The sequence below is a fragment of the Corvus kubaryi genome, unplaced genomic scaffold, assembly GCF_017639235.1.
Source record: "Corvus kubaryi isolate FWS band 111438036 unplaced genomic scaffold, C.kubaryi_AGA036_p1.0 split3-37344, whole genome shotgun sequence".
Taxonomy (NCBI): Eukaryota; Metazoa; Chordata; class Aves; order Passeriformes; family Corvidae; genus Corvus; species Corvus kubaryi.
This window is the reverse complement of record NW_024582088.1, coordinates 1,068,411-1,090,356: the sequence shown is the minus strand read 5'-3', so window position 1 is coordinate 1,090,356 and position 21,946 is coordinate 1,068,411. Positions and strand designations below refer to the sequence as shown.

Genomic DNA, 21,946 nt, shown 5'->3' with positions numbered 1-21,946 from the left:
TACCACACACACCCCACAGTAAGAAATAAACTTTCTCCTCCTCTCTCACCCCACTCCTGCCTTTGGAAGTAGGACTGGTGCAAATTTTGGCATGCCAGCTCTGTAGGCAGCTGGATGCAATGTGCACTGTGTCTGTACTGCTCCAAGAGTCCAGCCTATAGCCCACCCACAGTGAAATGCTTAACTGAGATTGAAACTAAATGGGAACATAGTTTATGGAAATTCAGCTGTGGATGGCCGTTCTCTCGTGCCTTCTGGCTGTCAGCACTTTGCTGTACAGCACCGCAGGCTGTTGGAGCTGGATTTTCCTCGTGGTGCTGGATACCCACCTCCTGGAGCTTATAAAGATGCTTAGAAAGTTGCTGGTGCCTAATAAATCACTCTTCATCTCTAGTCTTTATTGGTGGTGCTTGTAAAGCCTCCAGCTCTGGGTTAGGAGTGGATGCCCCTTCCTGGAAAAGGTCATGCCCTGATCAGTTCAAATTCAGTTCATAAATCATGCAAGGGAGTGTGTTTCTTTTTAGAGGTTTTAGAGGATATTCTTCCTCCCCCTCGGTGCTGCACTTGAAGTTGTTAGCAGTGATAAACAGCTAAACCCAAACCCATTACTGCTCCCATGAGCCCTGCATTCCCTGTGGATTTGGACTGAAGGACACAGACCTGTTGGAGCGAGTCCAGAGGAAGCACCAAGGTGATCAGAGGGATGGAGCAGTTCTGCTGTGAGGAAAGGCTGGGAGAACTGGCATTGTTCAACCTGGAGAAGAGAAGGCTCTGGGGTGACCCAATTGTGGCCTTCCAGTGCCTGAAGGAGCCAACAGGAAAGATGGAGAGAGACTGTTTCCAAGGGATGGAGTGCCAGGACAAGGAGGAATGGCTTCCCAATGACAGAGGGCAGGGTTAGATGGGATATTGGGAAGGAATTCTTCCCAGGGTGCTGAGGCCCTGGCACAGGTTGTATTTGTAATTTTAATTAATTATCCGGAAGTAAATACAAGAAGCTGGCAGACAAATAACTGCTGTTTGGTGGGATGCTGTGTAAGCGAAAGTGGAGCAATGTGGATTTTTGTCCAGTCAAACGTGAAGTTCAGCATCCAGGTGCAACAAACAGTGATAATACCTGGAGATGGCACAGCCTCAAGGATTATGGAACCCCAGGAACCGAAGGGATTTCTGCTAGCAGGGAGAGGCACAGTGAGAAGCAAGGCCTGGAGGCCAAAGCTTGAGCCATGCAGATGAGCAGTGAGGCACTGAATTACAGATTGGGATGAGCTGGTAGAGCCATGGGAGGATTTTCCAGCTCCTGACCTCTTAAATGGAAGTTACTGAGCTCCACCTGGGAGTGACTGGGTGAAATCAAATGACCTGTAACACTCATGGATTCAGATCAGATGATCCAACTGTGCTTGTTGGCCATAAATTCTCTGAAACTTTTAAGGCCACAGAGGTTGCCTCCAGAATTCCTGGTCTCTGTCCCATGGCTTAATCCAGTCTGAACTAAAGGCAGAGTGTTTTCAGCTCGAGGACCCTGCTCGTTAGACACTCCCTGAAGATGTCCCTGGCGGGGACCTCAGGCAGAAGACAACCTATTTCTGTGCCGTTCCTTGCTGCTTTGTTCCTCAGCTCCTCCCCTTTGGACTGTTTTCCTTGGGTTTGTTTGAGGGAATGGCTGATGATGTGTGCTTCCCCCGCTCCTTTTTCCAGGCACGGGGCCCATTTTTTGTTTAATTTTCTCTGAAGATGACATGGTTCCGTAGATAATCTGTCGAGAGATGGGGTATTTCATATGTCAATAAATACATCTTTGGATGATGGAGGGAAGCCTGGGGCTGGAGCTGCAGGAGTGTTAGTGGGATAGGAGTGGAGGTGCCCTGGAATGGCTGCATGGGAAAGCTCACATCATCCTGCAGTTTGCACCACATCAGGCAGGACAGGGGAAGTCAGTTCCATGGGTTCTTTTAAGGTCTGAGAAATAATTCCTTTAAATCTTCGGGAGCATCCTAGCAGGCAACATGCTTGTGGGAGGCTCTAGTTTACTATCTGCAAAGTCATGGATTTTATATCCATATTAGGTATAAATAGAGGTAGGCAGGCAGATAGAGGCAAGGTCACTGTGACTCCTCCGAGCACCGGATGAGCCTACGATTATTTAACTGGGGCTTCAGATTTAACTCTTGTCGTGCACTGCAGCAGCCGCTGTTGCCAAAATTAAAACCTGAATGATGCAAAGTTGGTCTAACACGGATGTCTCAGCCTGTTCAGGAAAGCGGTGGTAAGCTGAGAACTCCTGGCCACTTTCATTTCATTCCTCATCAGCTGCAGTAATAGTCTCAAAAATCCTAATCCTGCTCCAGGGCAGGAGGAGAGGGAGGCAATAAGCAGATTTGTCAGGGTCCCACATTTCTGATGTTATGAACCAGACCCTTTAAACTATGAAAATCACGTTATCACTTTAAGAAGTGTATTTGCATTTGTGTTTTGGAAGGTGGGAGGAGTGTGAGCTGAGGACTTTAATCTGTTAACAAATGCTTTTTTTTTCTTGTTTCTCAGTCATCCTAATTCTCAAAAACGCTGACACTTGCTGTAGCAGGACTTTGAAAAACTGGCACTTTAAGGCTTCTGATTTTGGGTGCTTCTCTTCAAGGCCAGAGAGTTTGTGCATGAGGCTCTTCCCATGCAATATTGCTCTGTGAGTCACCCCGTTTCAGGCGGGTGCTGGTTTCCTTTCAGTAATGTGCAAAATGTTCCCTGCACACATGTGGATGTTCTAAGTTTGTCCTGCTGGTTGACAGTTTGGAGGAGCTTCGGTGCCAGAACTGTCTCTGAACACACACAAGCACCTATTGTGACGAGGCCTGAGCTTGGCCTTCAGGCAGTGCTGCAAGAAAAATAATTAATATAATAAGAGGTTATGAGTGATTGCAGCAGGGGGAAGTTGTGCAGCAGAGAATAAGATGGTTATCAGAGGGGATTTGACTGGTTGCAGTGGAGTTGGAGGAAACTGGTTATATTTGAAGTAGAAAGGAAAAAAAAGCTGTTTGACCTCATAGGGATGAGGGCACCTGCAAACGAAGGCCAGCAGCTTCTTCCCAGCCCTCCCTGCTCAGAACTGCCCCTGCACACACGAACTGAATGGGAGAAGGATTTTGCATGACCTGAGTTGCTGGGGAAGCAAGGGAGGGAGGGATGGAGGGGCCTGGAGTGCCTGGGAGCAGGGAGCGGTTGGGCAAGGTGGAAAATGGAGCGATTAAACACACTTGGACTTGCTCAGGGATGGGAGGGGAACGTTTTTACTGCTGCCCCAGGGCCCCAAGACGCACTGGCACGGCGCTACAGAGAAACCACTAATCCCAGTGACCAAGGGGAGGGAACGGGACTTTCTCCCGCAGCCCCCCGTGGAAGGCGAGGCTGATGGGATTAGAGGAAACAGCTGGCTCGAGTCGTGCCCTGCGGGAGCTCGCATTCCCGGGGCCGGGGAGGAGAGGAGCACCCCGCTGCCGAGCCGCATTCCAGGTCATTTGCTGAGCCCAGATGTTTTCTAATGGGCTCTCTGATAAATCCTTTTCCTTCACTGCTGAGCACAGCCCCTGGCAGCCAGGTCTGTCCCCTGATCTTGCCTTTGCAGTCCAAGCCAGCCAGCCAGATTCCCACCGGGACTCGTTCCTTTCCGCTTTGCCTGCACGGAGGGATTCAGCACAGAGCTCAAATCCGGTGTCCCAAACCTGCGGCTGACGGAGGTTGCTGCTCCCAATTCCTCCCGTGGCTGAACCTTCCCCTCCCGCCTCTCCTCAGCTCCCTGCATGTTGTGAAGCCCAGTGAGTGCTCTGGGTGGGTTGCTCTGAAGGAGCAGTGAGGGGCTGTTGTACCCACGTGCTTTGGGGGAATCTGAGGAAGCAAGAATGGTGTTTGTAAGGACGGATTCACCCTTGGCCGGGCGTGCTGGAGCTGCACAGATGTGAGGGTTTGTGCTAGCAGCACAGGAGGATGTGGTCCTCACACCCTGCTACCACTGTCCCCTCCCTGCACCTACCTGAGGTGGAGATGGGAAATCATCCCTCAGCTTTTTTAGTAGTTAAATCTTTGCCTCTGTCTCCTGGCACTAGTACTGCTCCCTTCACCCAGGGTGTGTATGCCCTTACAAACAGCAGTTTGGGGTCCTGGTATCTTGGAGATGACTTCAGGCTTATTTAGGAACCAAAAAGTTGGAGTTTAACCCCAGCAGGTCTGGTAAGAGAATCATAGAATGGAATCACAGAATGGTTTGGGTTGGAAGGGGCCTTAAAGATCCTCTTGTTCCAGCCCCTGCCAAGGGCAGGGATGCCACTCACACTAAATCAGGTTACTCCAAGCCCCCTCCAACCTGGCCTTGATCAACCTTGATCCTGCTTCCCTCAGGAGGGAGCTGATAAAGGGCTGCCTTATTTCAGGGACCAGCAGTGCAATCCTGCACCCGTTTGCAGATCAGACGCAGAGGTGAAGGGAGCTGGTCTGAGCTGGGCAGGATGGTCCATGGCAGACCCAGGCATCAGGCTCCCCAGTCCCTTACGGGTTGTGCAAGGGGCTTTATCCCCCGAGAGCACTTCCTTGGACCCTGTGTGGTTTATCTCAGGGACGGTGAACAAAATACCAGTGGGGGAAGAGATGGAATTCAGGCCCAGCTGTGGGATATGTGCAGAGCCATTCTCCCCGCACTGCTCCCTGCAGCCCTTCATGGACACACAACACACACTCCCCACTCATTTCCCACCCACTTTTCCCCCCATGTGTTTTCTAGCATCCCACTGTGGGCAGGCAGGGAGCCTTGCACTCTGCACTGACACAAATAAAAGAAATAGTTTTATTTTTAACTTACAAATACACCCTTTTAATTCTCACGCCCACAGTGCCAGGTCCTGTCCTGACAAGCGGGGAGCCCCTGGCACTGTGGGTGTTTGTCAGCAGCCCAAAAAAGCAACAGCGGGCGAGGGAGGGACGTCCTGGGTTTCTGCTGTGTCCCAGTGCACGAAGCCTTGGTGATCCAGCAACAGGGAAAGGGCTGAGGGGGAAGGCACACGGGGATGTGGATGTTTTGGGCAAGGCTGTGTGTACCTGGTGGAAAAACAGGATGGAATGGGCTGTCATCGAGGTGAGAGTGAGGAGTTGTGTCACACTCCACGTCACACCACGCCATGTGGAAACATCACTGTGCTGTGGCACGCCTGGCTTAGGGGCAGGCAGCAAACTCCCCTGAGCTGTGGGGAGTGGGAGCTGCTAAACAACGGGGTGATGTGTGCAGCAAGAGCCTAAAGCTGCTGCTGAAGCCAGAGCCCCTGGCTAGGGAAGAGGGGCTGGCCGGTGAGGTCGGCTCCTTTCCGGCTGGCGCTGCCTCCCTGCTCTCCCTCCCTGCGGAGCGGCTGCCTCTGCTCTGTGCCTGAGTCTGTCCAAATGACATCTGCAGGCATCGGGTCATCACTCCTTGTTCTGGCTGTGATATCACATTGCCTAGGAGAAGGGGAAAAGTCTTGGCCCAGGGCTTTGACAGCCTTTCAGCAGCTTCTTTCATCCCCCAGCCAACCCGCTCTGTCCTGCAGCACCTCTGCCTGTTCCTCCTGACACCAGAAAACCTGAACCCTGCTCCGCCTGCCTCCCCACCCCCAGATTCACAGATTGCTGTTTCCCTTTCATGCTGTTTACAGAACTGGAACAGGGATGAATAGTAGGAAGCAGTGAATGAACTGCACGCTGGCTCACAGCTCCTTGCAGAACAATCACACCCCAGAGCCGAGGATCCCACAAAACTCATCCAAACACTGAACCGTGGACTGAAACGAAACACTTGGCTGAATTTCACCTTAATGCCCGTGGTCTGTTGCTTTTTAGCTGGTTTCATCTACATCTTATTTTTCGTTGTGAGAACTTGCTTCAAAGTCTCAGATGTCTCTTATTTCACTCATATTATTCAGAATAAAGTAGCCTCCTGAGCAGGGATTTACTGCTGGTCATGCTGGCCATAGGGAGCAGGTAGAGCATTGGTCAAAGGCCCGGGTTTAGCAGTGGGTGAAAATGCTGGGAAGCCAGATTTTGGGCTCCTGCTGGGGTGTGTGGTCATGGCTAGAGGCTGTTCCTCTGTTGTTGGCCCTTTTGGAGCTGAGCAGTGCAGTACAGTTCGGGGCTGGGTAGGTTGCGTCTAGCAGGATAAGAAAGTGATGCTGAAGGCAGCTTTTTGCCACCCTGTTTACAAATCCTATTATCCTGGAGCTGGAAGGAACCGAGCAGCAGGAAACCATTCCTTCACTGGCAGCCTGCAGCCTCCTCCAGCAAACACCCAGCCCCAAAGCCTCTCCCCACAGCTGCTGCCAGGGCGCTACCAACACTTCTCTCAGCACAGCTGTTGCTTCTTGCCATCTCCCCTTCCTGCTTCTCTGATCTCTATGCAAATCCTCACACCAAAAGCAGCCAGCAAAACCCAGCCAAGCCTGGCAGGTATCTTTTGATTTGGGTAGTGTTTAATGTGGGGGCCTCTTTAGATTAATTGTGCCTTAACAGAAACAGAGCCCTTCGGTTTCCAGCAATTATCCTACCTGAGAGAGAGCCATGAATGGGGCTTCACTGGCATGGGGTTTGGCTGTTAGTTTTTTAATGGGAAAGGGAAAGAAGGAAAGAAAAAAGAAAGAGAAAGAGAAATAAGAGAAAAAGATGTGAAAGAGGAAGGGAAAAGAAAAGCAAAAGAGAAAACCGTCATCTCAAGTCCTGGAGAACTTTCCCAAAGTCTTCACTGCAGCCAGGACTCTGCTCCAAGCATTCTGTATCACGAATTATGTTTAAATAAGAGTTGTTGGCGTTCAGTGAGCCCAATCCAGACTCTATGCCACTGCAGGGGCAAGTGCTGGGACATTCCCTTAGGCTCTCCTGACCGAAGCTCCCTCGTTTTGTGGCCGGGCGTTTCCAGCGGGCTCTCCCCGTTAGCTCTAACACTTGCCGGGGGTTTCACGGCCCAGCTCGGTGGGTGAGCTCCGTGCCCGGGGTGTTGGGGCTCCGGCTCTCATCTCCGAGCCCGGCGGCCGCAGGGGCTGCTCAGGGCTCTCGGTACGCCCGGACCCCGGCGGGGCGGGCGGGCGCTGCCGCCGCCGCTCCCTCCTCCCGCCGGCCGTCCCTCCCTCCTTTCCCCTCCTCTCCCTTCCCAGCCCGATTGTGCAATCGCGAGCGGCGGGGCCGGCGGCACCGCCCGGAGCCCGGCACCGGGGGGAGGGAGGCGGCAGCTCCCGCCCGCCCCGCGCCTCCCTCCGAGGCCGCCCCGCCGCGCCGGGGATGCGGCAGCCGCCGGGCACCGCCGGGCCCCGGACCCCATGGGATGCGCCCGCCGTCGCCTGGCTGGTGAGTAGCCCTTGGCTTTGTGTGCCCCCCACCCCCGCCCCGAACCTGCTGCTTTTTCCCCGCACCAGATTTTCCGCCTCTTTTCCTCTCGCTTCTCGTTCTCCCCCCGCCGGTGATGGATGGCCGGGAGGATGAGGATGTTGCCACGGGCAGAAATCGGTTGCAGATGAGGCGGACTTGGGGGGATCTGCTCTGCAATCGTTAAACTATTTCCACCGCCGCTTTAGCTCGAATAGAATAAAAGCCTGGGAGCCGGGGAGCCGCGCTGTGTCGGTCGCACATCTGTGGTACAGAGTCCTTCCCTCCTTCCCATCCCTGTCGGGGTTTGAAACAAAAGTGCCGAGGGAAGAACGGGAACGCTCAGTATCGATTAACCACACCACCAGCGGACGTGGGGTAGTTCAATGATCGTAAAAGAAAGAAGTTTTCCCGATGGCAGGGCAGTAAACTTTTGTTCCTTGAAAAGATCATCCCGGGGATTAATTTACATCCTTGTATCGTGGAAATACTTTAGGCACTTACTAAAAAGCTTATATCCAATATAGCCCTACCTGTTTTTTGAACCCAACGTAGCATTTCAACTTGTCTCAGTATTTGCAGCAATTTTTATTTGTTCTGTACAATAATCTCTGCATTTTAAGATCAGTGGGGCTTTCTCTTTTTTCTCTGGGAGGTGTTTTGGGAATAGAACATGCTTTAGCTTGCTTTCAGGCTGCATTAAAGTTGATCTGGGCAATCCCTTATTGCCTACTAACATTTCTCTTACGAGGGCACCAGCAAGTTCTGCTCTGCTCCACAACCTAACTTTTACATATAGGATTAACCCCATCAAATTAAAAATGCAGCCTGTGTGAAGTGTTTGTGGATTTAGGACACTGTAGCTTTTCCATGCGGGTTTTTTGGGAGAAATCTGCACCCTACTGAAACAAGTGGGAAAGATCCTAGTGATATGGAGAGACCCAGATTTTCCCTTGTATTTTTAGCCGAAGCACTCAGTGTCCCCTTTGCAATGTCCAGCCAGCCAAAAATCAGCTGCACACACTGGGCACTTCTGCCTTTTGAAGGCAGTCTCCCATCTCGTAAAAGGCTGCTCGCCTCAAATTTGCAAACCGCAGGATGGGAAATGGAATTTGCCTTCAGTATAAAAATCCCAAGTGTTTGCAAACAGCCCTGAGAAGAATCCGGGCTCTTGGCGTGACCTCTCTGCGCTGAATTCCAGCGTGGGGAGTTTGCGGTCTCACAAAAAGGGCAAACGAGCAAAGTCTTCCCGAGTGCCCGGTCGCCTTTCCGGAGCGAGGAAAACAGTGGAGCTGGAGGGAATTTTGGGTGCTCTGGAGGTGCAGGATCGGGCCCCGAGCCAAAACGCTTTTCAAGGAGCCTTGAAGACCTGCCCGTGTTGGAGCAGCTTTGCTCGCGGCGTGCGCTGGCATTGCCGAGGGCGGATCGAGCTGGTGCAGCCATGGGAAACCTGCCCGAGGAGCAGAGGAAACTCCCGGGCAGTTCCTCCTGCCCAAACTCCGCGCCGTTCCCATTAAAGCTTTAGCAGTACCTCTGCCAGATCCCATAGCCGACCACGGGGCAGGCAGAGCCGGGTTCTTGCTCCGTCCTCGGGCCTTGCTCCTGCTCTTTTTGTTTTGAAGTCTGCTGGAAAAAAACACCCTCCTCTGTAGTCGCCCGGGCTCGGAGATCCCCTGTGACAAAGCAAGGAGCAGAGTGATGGGGTTCAGCACGGCTGAGGGCAAAGAAACTTCACACCCACTCAAATCAGACTCTTAAAAACCTGAACAGCTGATAAAATTGTCCTTCTGGGGGAGTTCCGGAGTGGGAGCGAGGGGTGGTCTGTCCTCTGCTAGCCCTGGCAGGGCTGTGCTTGCTGCTCCCCAGACCTTTGTTTCTTGTGCGGTGCTGTTTGGGGAGGGAGGGACGTGGGGCGGTGGGGGCCAGGGCTTTCCTGGACATAAATTAGCACCGAGGGTGGGAACGGAACAACCCAGCACCCATCCCAGCAGTTGTGGAGCTGGGCTGGGCTGCTGCCCCCATTGCAGCCGAGCTCGCAGCCCTGTGGAGCTGAGCTTTGGAAATGGCGTCAGGATGGAGCCCTTGCTCGGGTCACTCTCAGATGTGCTTTAAGCCTCCTTCTTCTCTGACACAGAGCTCAGGCAACCTGTCCAGAGCAGGGAAAGGAGCACTGTTCGGGTCACAGTGTGATTTCTTTGTGGTTACTGGGCCCAATCCTGCAGTTTTAGGAGAAACTGTCTAAATGTCAAGTGTGAGGTCAGGCCTGGTAGCGACTGAAAATACCAGCTGGGCTGTGAGCTGTTACCTTACCCCCAAACCCCTCTGGCCCTGCACTTGTGCGTGTTTTTCTGCTTTGGTCAGTGCCATGGGTAAATAACACAGACATTGGGTTTATGCCATCAAAACTGAGGGGGCTGGTGTGATGTAAAGCAGAGACTAAAACAGGGCAAAGCCACATCAGGTGTCATGGGTTAGCATACATCAGGTCACTGAACTTCTGCAGCTGTGACCAAGATATGGCCTAAATGGGTATAAAGGGAGAGGGAGACAGCAGGGTGGATCCTGAAAGATCTACGGCTCCATCCACAAGCTCTTTTCTCCTTCCCTCTTTCCCCTTCTTGCTCCAGCAGCTGGGAACCTGATCCTGCAGGCACAACCCCGCTGCGTTGGGTTTTTATGCAAGTTTGGTAATGAATGACCGAGCCAGGCGAAAGCCAGCGTGGTTGGCATCCGAGACAGCTCCCCTCGCTGCCTGCAGGAATTAAAAAAATCATCATCCTGGTGGCCACTCTGCACTGGAACTGGTTTTATCTGGTTACAGTTCGGCTTGTTTTGAGTAAGACGAGCGGTGCCAGATTCTGATCTCATTTGCACCAGTGGAGTCATTTGGAGGAGCCGGTCCCAGTTTACCTCACTCTAAGTGGAAGCAGAACAGGGCCTGCTGGGAGAAGCGCTCCCCGGGGCAGCGGCCGCTGCCCGCCTGCAAACCCAACCCGGGAGCAGCCAGCGGCTCCGGGACCCTTCCCGCAGGCTCCGGGGGTTTCGCTGCCCACTCGTGAAAGCTGTGCTCCGACAGGGAGGGGAGAGGTTGTGGCTTCAGCCGCACAGGGAGTTGGAGTGACTGAGCTCCAGGTGCTCTGGGGAGGTGCTGCGGGCGGGGGATGATGGTCGGGCTCCCGGCAGTGGTGCTGTGCTGCAGGAGGAGATATTCCCTTTCCACGCTGGGTGGGAAACTGCTGCTCGCAAGGGTCAGGGACAGCGTTGGAGAGAGCAGCAAAATCCCTGTTATCCGTGGATTTTCCAAGGGGCTGCTGGACACCCACCGCCCTCCTGCACGTCCAGGTGCCCTCAGCCCCAGGCTGGCTCTCCCGGCTCTGCGGCTGTGTGGGAAACACCAGCTCCAGGAGAAGCAGGAGGCAGCCGGGCCCCGCTCAGGCCCAGGCATGTGAGCGAGGCCTGCGGCTGAAACGCTGCTCCCAGCTGCGCTGGGAAGCGCCTGGTTCTCAGATCAGCTCCGACCCAGCGCTGGGAACGCTCCAGCCATGGCTTCAGATGGTCCTGCCCTGTGCAGGGGCTCGGGCAGAGCCGGGCCCCCCTCCCTCTGCCCAGCGTGCCGAGGCTTCCCAGTCCCGCTGCTCCCCAGAAGCGCTGCTGCTGGAGGCTGGTCCCAGGTTTGTGTTCCAGGTCCCCAGACAGCTGATCCTTGCTCCCATCCCACTTGTCCCGCTGCTCTTGGGGGCTGCAGAGCCCCACGTGCTTGAAGAAGAGGGGGAGTGGAGGTGTGGGGCCAGGATATGTTCCTGAGCTTCAGGTTGATGCATTTTCCTAGCCGTGATTGTTCTTAATGCTGAAGAAATCGAGCAATTGAAATAAATTACCAGAAACTGTTTAAATGACTCTTGCCTCTTCCACAGGCCATTAGTGCGTCCCTTTTCCAGCAGAGATCCTCCAGGACCCCATCCTCAGCCTATCTAAGTCCAGAGGTAGCTTTCCAATGACTTTTGGAGGTAAAGCAGCTCAGACTTTTTTTTCCAGCTGCAAAAAATGAGTTTCCCAAGTGCTCAGTGCATGGTCGAGAAGCCAGATTAAAACTCCCAATGTACCAGCATCTTCTGACATTCTGGCCGATGTGGGCAGGGCAGAGGGCTTTAAACAAGCTGCACTGCTTTTCTTTATTTCTGCTTTATTTCTGTGGCTTGCCCAACCATGCTTGAGTGGAAATTAATATGTTACAGAAAGGGAAGCTCTAACATCTGCTTCTGAAAGGAGCAGACACAGCCAGGTCCACAGTGAGAAACGACACAGCTTTTGCTCCACTATCACAATGCTCTTAGGATGGATTCTTGTGGTTGTTAAATATCAAATGTCTTCCTGTGGTAGTTCCCTGTTTATTTTTTTGTAATTTCTCCCTAGATTTTGCAGCTCAGTGAAGCAAGACTGGAGCTCTGAGCTCGGGAGAGATTTCTGTGCTCAGTTAAGGACACTCTTGTGTCCTGCTGTCCTGAAGAATTACCTCCAGACATTCCCAGTGCAGAGTTCTCTTCCCTGTCCCCTGCCCATATTGTACCTGAATCAGATCCTTTTGGGCTGTTACAGTCACTACAGTAAGGATCCCCAAAAATGTAAAGTTTTAGCTAAATGCAAATTTCAGAAAGGGGGAAGTATTGAATAAAAACAGGTATTGAATAACATCTGTTGTTTTGATAGATGTTTTTCAATACACAGTGACTTTCCGTTTTGTGCAGTTGAGATTTAAGCTTTTCCTGCTAATAATGCTGGCTTATAAATTGTTTTGTTCCATGTAAGCAAATATTATTTGAGTTGAGTTTCCCAAGAGCCAATCCCCAGTGGTGTTCAGAAGTTACCGACCTAATCCTGTGCCTGAGGAGAGCCGTGCCCTGGATCTTTCTGGGATGTTTCTTTCCAGTTGAAGTGTCAAGCAGACACTTCACTCTGGCTTTGCATCCTTTTAGGTGCCTAAATAATAATTTTCCTTTCAGCATTTCCTCCAGTGAGATCTCTCCTGGCCACCTGCACACGCAGGAGTGATCCCACCCGAGTCCTTGGAGAGCTTCCCCCCCTGCCCTGCAGCGCCGTGTCCTGGTGTGACTCCCCCACACGCTGTCCCAGCTCCCACCTGCCCTGTGCCTTCCCCCAGCACCTTCCCATCAGGAATGTGGGGCAAGGGCTGCTGGCAGCCAGCCTTCCCTCCTGCCCGGGGCAGCCTTCCCTCCAAGGGAGTCTGGCTCTCCAAACACCTCCCTGTGCTTTGCACCCTCCCTGCACCCATCAGCTCACTTGGTGCTCCCCCGTCCCTGCTCTTGCAGCAGGGAAACTGAGGCACGGAGCATCTTTGGGGCCTGCTCTGCTCCGTGTGGCAGCTCCTCTCAGCAAACAGCACAACCAACCAGTGGCACACGAACTGCTGCGACTCTGTCTGACACCAGCCTGGGGTCACTCTTGCCAGTGAGCGCAGAGCCCGGCTGGGTGAGGAGCTGGCTCCGTCAGGGAGGACAGCCCCATGTCCAGGGAGGCCGGAGAGGGACGTGGCGACCGCAGCTCTGACCCGGACCAGGAGCTGAAACCTTCCCCGTGTCCATCTCTGCTGAGGTCTCGCGTGTCACAAAGGACCTGGGTCCCTGAGTGAGGCACTGAGGTGCCCCGTTTTCCTGAGCTGCAGCATGAGGGGGACCCTGTTTCTGGGCCGTGTCCACAGGCTGGAAGCCTTGGCCAGGTGATGTTTGTAAAGCTTTGGGGGTTCTTGTCTCTCAGAGCCTGGGGTGCCTCGTGTGTGGCCGTGAGCACAATCTACCTGTGTTTGTGCTTCTCTGTATTTGGCAGAATTGCAAGATTCTGGATAAGAAAAATACCTATAAACACATTTAACAACTCATGAAACGCTCCCCATGTCCACCTGCAAGCTTGTCTTGTGTTATGGTGTAAACTTCCCACTGGAAAAAGAGGGTAAAACTGATTAGATCTGTTTTATTTTCCTCCAGAAGTGTTTGGTTTCCAAATGTCTGGGAACAGCTGTGGGCTGGATGGTGGGAATGTGGCCTCCGAGGTAATTCCAGTGATTGTCCTCCAGCCGATGTAACGATGTGGATTTTCCCAGCTGCTTCCAGGCGTTATCCTACTGGAGGGACTCCTGAGAGCGCTGGGATTGCTGGGATGGGAGGAAGGAGCTCCTCTAGGTGACACAAAACTTCTGAGGTTGTTCCAGAAGATCTCCAAAGTGGGAAGCTGAGCTGTCGGCAGAACTCCAGGGTCTCGCAGGGGTGCTGGGGTGGTACCCTGAGACCCACTAATGCCTTTTCCTGGTCTTAAAATCAAGAGTCAGAACATGGTTAGAAGGGAAAAAGGGATTTTACTTTGGTATTTATTTTAAGGATCCTTAGGTGCACACATCCAGGTCATATGCACCAAAATGCACCCCGCAATGCCCACCCCCAAAAGATCTGGTATAACATTATAGGTGCTACTAATTAGCACATCTATCACAGATTCCCCAATGAGAGGCTCGAGTGAGCCCCCCCTCCCCACGGAACCTTCCCCTGGATGGTTCTATCTTAGTTTACAGAATGTGTTCTGGAGAGGACCTTGGGGTCTGGGGCACACTGATCCCTAACTACGAAGCTTCTAAAATGCTGAGTCTCCCAGCTGAACAAACAAGTCCGAGAATGTAGGCGAAAAGCACTGAGAATACAGAAGTTGTAGAAAGGTATAAAAGAAAAGGCAAAAAAAATCTTCATGGCATCACCCCCAGCCCCTCAGCTCCTCGGGCACGGGCTGCGAAAGGGCTCCGGAGCCGCTCACCACGAGGCTGCAGCTGTGCCTGCGCTGAGAAGTTGTTTGTGTCGGGAGCTGGGATGTGCCAGGTCCGGGGCTGAGTCATTTATTTCCCAAATGCTGCCCGAGGGATGCCGAGGAAGCTGCCATGCGGCTCCCTGCAGAGGGAGCGGGGGGAGACCCTCACGGGCCGGTGGGTCTGCCGGAACTGAGCTGAACTTTCTGCTTGAAGAGCTTTGACTAGCGGGGAAAAAAATGTGCCTCGGTGCGGGGAAGAGAAAGAAGCCCCTGTGTGCCGGGAAGTGGCTGCTCCGCCGGGTCAGCCGGGGAACACACTTGTTCCTTTCGGGCTGCAACGTGTAATTTAGCTTGTCACGGAGGAATGTGCTCAATGCCTTTATTTAATCGGGAGTTTGCAAACCTGCTCGAGTGCCTTGTCTTCTTTTTTCCTTTTCCTTCCTTTCCCAGCCGGGGGGAGAAGGAACACGGTGCTTTTGTCTCCGTCCCTGTGGCTGCTGTCAGATGAATGGTGCTGGTGGCAGCTCTGTTCGCATGACTGGTTTGAGCTATGGACACGCTGCTCCCAGCCCCGGCTCCCTCCCAAACTCAGCTGCATCAGATGTTTTCCTAGGCACTGGCAGAAACCTTGTTACTTACTAGAAAAGTAGCCCTGTGGGTTCCAGGACATTCCTGGGAGAAGGAAAACACCCTGTGCTGTGGATGCCCTGTGTTCAGGGCTGCAGGTCAGTGGGGGATAGCAGTGCTGGCTGCCCTGAGGGATGGGGGAGACTTGGAATTGCTCCAGCTCCAAAGAGGTGCCTGGTTCCCCTGCTGGGGGTACCCAATTCCCCACTCTTCCACCACCCCCCTGCACATGGGACCAGCGGTTGTGGGGGCCCTGGTTACGAACACATCTCTGCTCAGGAAAGGAGAAGGCTGCAGCATGTGTTTAAGTGCTTTCCTGAATCCAGGCCAGGGCCTGTGCTTTAGCAGAGCACAGCCTCACTCATCTTCCTCGCAGGAGCCCAGATGCTGGGAGAGGATCCCTCGTGCCTCTGGCAGTGGGTCTGCTCTGAGCAGCGCTGCGGAAACACCTCCATGGAACACCTCCCTCCAGGAACACAGATCCCAGGCAGCAGCACTGGCAGCACAGACAGGAATGTTTGTCTCTGCAGCTGCGTAGACATGCACAGAAACCTGGAAAAAACCCCACCTTTCTTAGGAAAGAAGGAAATTGCTCTCTAATCGGACATGTGGAAGTGAACTCGTGTGCTGCCTCCAGAGGAATTTGGGCTGTTCCCCAGGGGGTTGTGATTGCTCTTTGGGTCACATCCAAGCCCTGATCTTGGACTTGCCTTTGGGAGCAGGATTCCTCAGCACAGAGCTGCTGGCATTTGAGGAATGAGTGATGCTTGTTTCAGAAAACAAACCAAGTGTGTGTGCATGTGCAACTTAGCCATGCTCTTCCTTCAGAAACTGCAGAATTCTCCCACTGAAATGGAAAAAGAAATTCAGGCAGAAGAGTCCTCTCTGGGACAGAGGTATTTAACCCCACAACTCTCATCAGTGGCAGTGCAAGCTCAGAGTTTTAACCCTCTGCTGATCTCCAGCCAACACCTGCAAAGCCTTTGTGCAGGTATTCCCACCAGGGATGCATGGGATTCACATCCCACAGGCGCTGGGAGGATTACGAAGCCAGGGCTTTGCAGGTGTCGCTGCATTGTATGACCGTGGTTCTTGTATCACCAGGAAATGAGGAAATGTAGCAGAGACCCCACACGATTCCTCCAGAGATCCCGTGAATGAGGATGCTCTTTTCTGGGTGCCCTGGGATGGAAGACTGGGAAGAATCTTTCTCATCTGTCTTTTGATTCAGATCCAGGAGGCTGGGCTCAGGGAGGGATAACAGGGCAAAATCCTATAATGACCTTAAAATCCCTGAGTGCTTAGGAAGGCGTCTCAATCGTTCAGATAAGTCTGGTGGTCCTGCAGCCCAGGGTGTGTGGATGAGGACTCTGGAGGAACAGGGCATTTTTCCTCTCCTTCCCAGCAAGTGTTAGAGGGCTGGGCCCAGGAGCCACGGGAATCAACAGCAGTCTTTCCAGTGTGGGCTTTGGATTGTCGTCTGGATAAATAAATAGAAGGAAATAACAAATAACATGGTTCTAACAAATATTTTAGGAAGTACAAATGCCTTTCACCGTGACTCCATCCAAACCCCACACAGGAAAATATTTCCCTGTTCCTGTGATGCTTTTCCATCTGCCTTTCCCCAGCGATTGGGAGTGTTAATTCAGGCGCCTTGGTGGGAGAGCAGAGCCAGGAAACCTCGTGGGGATTTCCCTGGGGCTGGGGAGCGACCTCCAAGCCGCCCACCTTTGCGAGCGAGGTTTGTCCTTGTGACGAGCCCCCCCTTGTCTGCAGCCCCAGGTCCCGTTCTCGGAGTAACCCTTTGCAGGATTCGAGCGGCTCTGTACAAATAAATGTTGTATTGTTCCTTCCTGCGGGTTCCCAGCCCCTGGGCTGAGGTTTCCCCTGCGTGCTGCTGCCTTGCAGCGACATCTGCTGCTGCTCCTCCTCCCCTCGGCCCCGGCCAGGCTGGCAGCAAGGCCGGCTTTGGCTTTCAAGTGGGAGAAAAGGAAGTGGGAAAGCTTGTTCCTTCCTCAAATAATAACATTTCTGTGGTGTGGGACTTCTCCAGCCTGGCTCAGCCCATGGCAGTGACACTTTCGGTTTGCAAACTTCTCCCAGTGCAGCTTTGGGTGGGAAATGAGGAAAAGCCTGCTCTTGTTCCAGGCACAGAGCTTGGGAGAGGTGGTGCAGGTATCTGACTATCCCAGAGCTTGTTCTGAAGAGGGAAGAGGCAGAGTAGCACATCCCACTCCCCGGGCAGTGTTCTGGGAGCTGTCCTGGCCTCGGCAGTGGCTGTGGAGGGGGATGTGGGGATGGACCTGGGCTTGTAACAACCAAGGACTCCCATGAGGTTGGAGAAATGGGCTGCTCTGCCAGTTTTCTTTGCTGCTAACGCTTTGCTCTCTGTGTCCAGGTGTAGGATTTTGGCAGAGCTGGCCATGATGTTATGGTTCGTGGTGGGGGCCCTGTTCCCAGCGCTGCTCCTGGCTGCTCCACCACCCATAAACAAGCTCGCCCTCTTCCCGGACAAGAGCGCCTGGTGCGAGGCCAAGAACATCACCCAGATCGTGGGGCACAGCGGCTGCGAGTCCAAATCCATCCAGAACAGGTAAAGATCCATCTCAGCCCAGGGCTGGAGGCACCTGATGGCGCGGGAGTGGCTCTGGGGACTGTCACTCGCACAAGAAGCCGGGCACGGTGTCCTGCCTCTGTCTGTCTCAGGGGAAGGTCACATCTCCTCTGCCTTTGCTGGGAAGAGGAGCACCTCCCCTGAGCCCCCACCCTCCTGTTCTCTTTGCAGGGCCTGTCTGGGACAGTGTTTCAGCTACAGCGTCCCCAACACTTTCCCCCAGTCCACAGAGTCCCTGGTTCACTGCGACTCCTGCATGCCAGCCCAGTCCATGTGGGAAATCGTGAGTATCCCGCTCTGCTCCATGGGGCCTCGGCTCTGCTCTGACACCACTTCAGGGCCAGTCCTTCTCCTTCCCTGGGGTTTTCCCACTCGTAGTTTGCTTCCAGGGTGTCTCTCAGGTGACTGTACCCTGCCTGGAGATGCCTGGGTGGAAGGAGCTGCTGGAAGCTCTGCTAAATGATCTGTTATCCCTCTATTTGCAGAACCATCTCATCCCATTCCCTGCATTATTTATCCCTGTGCTTATCCACATGCCCGCTCTCTCCACTGCTCCATGTCTCCTGCTCCCCCTTGGCACATTTTGCCATGTTTGATGTCCAGAAGTGCCTCCCACAGCCAGTCATCCTTAGGCCTCACGGTTCTGTGTCACCTCTGAGCCTCGCAGAGCCATAATCCCATGCCCAAGAGAAGCCCAGAGTGCAGGGAACCGGCTCAGCTCTGCCTCGCTTTTGGCTCACATTTGATGAGAAGGTTTAGTCCAAACTCCCTGAGCTGCTCGGCATCGTGTCTTGTGGGTGGCCTTTGCTGTCACACCGATATTCCAGTGCCAGCAGTGCCTGGGAGCCGCGTCCTGCTGGAGTGGGTGCTGAAAGGAGGTGGGAGTGAGGTGGGAATGAGGTGGGGGTCGCTCTCTTCTGCTGTGTCTCAAGTGAAAGAAGGAGAGGAAATGGCCTCAGGTTGCACCAAGGGAGGTTCAGATTAGATATAAGAAAAAAAATTCACTGAAAGGGTGGCCAGGCTTTGGAAAAAGTTCCCCAAGGAGGTGGTGGAGTCTCTGGCCCTGGAGATGTCCAAGGAATGACTGGACATGGCACTCAGGGCTCTGGGCTGGGTGACAAGGTGGGAGTGGGCCACAGGTTGGATTTGATGGTTTTGGAGGTCTTTTCCAATCTTAATGATTCAGTGATTCCACGGTTTAGAGGTGACTGTGCTGGTGCTGGGTTGATGGTTGGACTCGATGATCTTGAAGGTCTCTTCCTGCCTTGATGATCCTGTGATTTTCCCTGAGTGTCTGGAATGAGACATTCCCAGGGAACTCCCACCTTGCAGACTGACTGGGGGTTTGTTTCTGTGGAAGGAAACCCATCACATCTGCCTTAAAACTCCCCAGATCTGCAGGGCCCGGGGCAGGTCAGGCCTCCCACCACAGGAGCCTGAGCACTGACCTGCCGTGTCCTTGTCCCACTGCCCAGGTGACGCTGGACTGCCCAGGCAACGAGGAGATCCCCAGGGTGGACAAGCTGGTGGAGAAGATCCTGCACTGCAGCTGCCAGGCGTGCGGGAAGGAGCCGAGCCACGAGGGAGCCCTGTTCAACGTGTACCTGAACGCCGAGGAGAACATGCCCCACGAGGGGCCCGGGCCCCACCACTACCCCCACCACCAGCAGGAGCTGGAGGAGCCGCCGGCCTCCAGCCACCACCACCACGAGGAGGAGGGCGAGGAGTGACCCGGCCCGTGCGGACTGTCCTGGCAGGGCTGTGCGAGCGCCGGGGCCTGGCTTTGGGGAGGGAGGGGGGTGCTGGAGTGTTTCCTGTCTCATTGCTGCCCTCGCTTCGCCCCCCGGCACCCCGGGACGTTCCGAGGCGCAGGCAGGGCTGAGGCTGGAGCTGCAGGGTGAGACACGAGGGCTCGGCGTTTCCTGATGCAAAACTACTTGCACATAATAATAATAATATATTGAGAGGAGTGGCACGAGGGGCTCTGGCTGGGAGCAGGGGCTGGGCTGGGATCCCGGGGCTCTCCTCAGACTCCCAGCCCTGGGGGGAGCCCTCTGAGTCCTGCTTTTCCTCATTCCCAGCGTGGAGGAAGAAGGGAAGCAGCCTCTCCACAGCCCCTCGAGGTACCCACATCTCTCCTGGGCTTGTGGGATCAGCAGCATCCCTTCTGCCTCCTCTCTCCCTGCCTGCCCACACGGGCTCAGCGTGGACACGCTCCTGGCACCCGCTGGATCTTAGTCCAGCTCTTTGTATCAGGTGGCTCTTGGGGAGGGTTTTGCCCCAGGATGTGCCCCTGGGGCTGTGTGTGAGGTGACAGAACCGTGCTGGTGACAGCCCTTACCTTGCTGTCCCCAGGGCTACCACGTTGCTCCCTGGGGACGAGCAACTTGGATCAGGAGCACTGCGGCTTCACGTTTTGGGGCTGCAGGGGAAGGCCAAGAGCTGGGGGGTCCGGGGGAGCTTCCAGGCCCTGTCCCCCCTCTCCCTGCTGCACTTCCATGGTGGTGGAGGGAGAAGGGGCCCGAGGGCTGGAGCATCCCTGTGCAGGGAGTGCTCGGGCAGCGCTGGGGGTCGGGGTGGGCACGGCCTCTGTTGCCCCTCTCTCTCTGTTGTATAAAGCTGATTCCTTGGCGTTGTCCAGACAAGAGCTTCCAGAGCTTGTAATCGATGCCTCCCCCTCGTTTTGACTCGTTTTGGGTTGTTGTTTTTTTTTTTCTTAAATAAATTAGTTCTGACTTCCACTGCTCAGTGCTCTGATGCCTGTCTGGTTTTTGGCAGTGCTGACACCAGGACACCAGCCAGGACAGGCAGCGGTGCCAGATGGTCCCGGGCAGGGGAGAGCCGTGGTTCCCGCAGCTTTCTGCTGCATTCCATCTGGGAAAAGGAGGAGAGAGAGCTGCTGGAAGGAAAACCGAGCCCAAATACTGAGCGTATGGGCTGCGTGTGGCCCGGGGAGCCCGCCCGGGGAGCCTGCGCGGCAGCTGTGGCCGGGCGCGGTGGGTTCCACTTGTGTGGGACTCGTGTGGGATCTGTGGGATCACGCGACCTTCTCCAGCGCAGTTGCCACTAGGTGACAGTCTTGGTCCGGCGTGTTCCCTGGCATCCAGATGCTCACGGACCCCGGGAACGCTTCGGAAGGCGAGCTCGGACAGGACTGGACATCCCTTCGGGGGTGAGGAGGGGCTGAGCACCTCAGCTGAAGCCAGCGGGCTCTCCCCGAGGGTGTTTGGGTCAGGCATGCCCTGCGCAGGGCAGTGTGTGCCCTTGCAGAGCTCTGGTCCCACTGATGCCCAGGCGGGTGTGGATGCGCCCTCAGAAATGATCAGTGATGCTCCTTGGTCTGAGCTGACCCTGGGGAAGGTCCATCAGCTCCCGGAGGGGCTGGAGGCTGTGCTGGGCCAGCAGACAGCTCTTACTGCCCCCTTCCTTGAGGCTCTGGGGGCTCTGCACACGTTGGGAGAGCAGGTCTCCACTTTGGGAAGTGGGACAGGGTTTGCATTAAGGCAGGAATTGCCACAGCAGAGGGGATGGGCTGATCAGGGAGGGCCTGGGAGGACTAGAGGTGCTCTGTGTGTCACCATGAAGTTTTTAGGCTGTGCAGTGTCTTCCCAAGGAATGGAGCTTTGCTTGACAGCCAGGAAAAGGTGGAGAAACCCATGGTGGTCACTGAGCACCGTCACAGGGCCCTTTTACTGGTGTACAGTGGAAACAGGCTGGATTTAGCAGGGGGCTGTTCCTGTGAACTCCAGGAGCTGCAGTTCAAGGTGTTTGGAGCAGGACATCTCCACCTCCGTTCCACACAACCTGAGCTCCGGCAGAGCAGGCGGTGGAGGGCTGGTGTGCAGATGAAACCATAAATCGAGGTAGTTAGCCAGACCCTGCCCAAATTCAAACCCAAGGAGCCATCCCAGTTAAAGCCTGGAAGGACATGCTGAGAGGGCAGAGCACTAGTGGCCATTGCTGTGTTGAACCCTGGACTGCCTGGATGTCCTCACTGAGGTCTCTCAGCTCCCAGTTTGACTCTCTCTGGCTCAAACTTTTTTTTTTTGCCGTGTTGACACTTGGGTGGCTGTTGATAACCTGGTTTTGCTTTCCCTGCCAGTGGTACTGGACAGCAGCGCTGGTGGAGTCCATGATCCCTGCAGATATGGCCGGAGATGCAGCACAGGGAGGCAGCACAGGCAGGCCAGGAGAGCTGCCGGCACGGAGAAGCTTTTGCAGGGACAATGGTAGGATAATGGGATTTGGACCTCATTTTAAGGCAGTTTTTTTTAAACACATTTTGTTTTGATCAGTTCAGATCCACTTCCCCAGCAAACACATCCAAACCAAGTGTACAAAACCTCCCACGTGTGGAGGACGTGCTGGGGATGTTGGGAGGAGGCTGCCCAGAGAAGCTGTGGCTGCCCCATCCCTGGAAGTGTCCAAGGCTAGGTTGGACGGGGCTTGGAGCAACCTGGGACAGTGGAAGGTGTGGAACGTGGATGAGCTTTAAGGTCCCTCCCAACCCAACCCATTCCAGGATTC

The 21,946-nt window shown here is 54.4% G+C and overlaps 1 protein-coding gene across 1 annotated transcript; it reads left to right on the top strand.

Moving 5' to 3' along the window:
- The first annotated feature begins 7,244 nt into the window (after window positions 1-7,244).
- On the top strand, window positions 7,245-20,167 carry NBL1 (NBL1, DAN family BMP antagonist). Its single transcript, XM_042015851.1, has 4 exons — window positions 7,245-7,350; window positions 17,204-17,398; window positions 17,591-17,702; window positions 18,895-20,167. The coding sequence occupies exons 1-4, from the start codon at window positions 7,328-7,330 to the stop codon at window positions 19,147-19,149; spliced, it is 585 nt and encodes a 194-aa protein (XP_041871785.1). The 5' UTR covers window positions 7,245-7,327; the 3' UTR covers window positions 19,150-20,167.
- The last annotated feature ends 1,779 nt before the right edge of the window (window positions 20,168-21,946 follow it).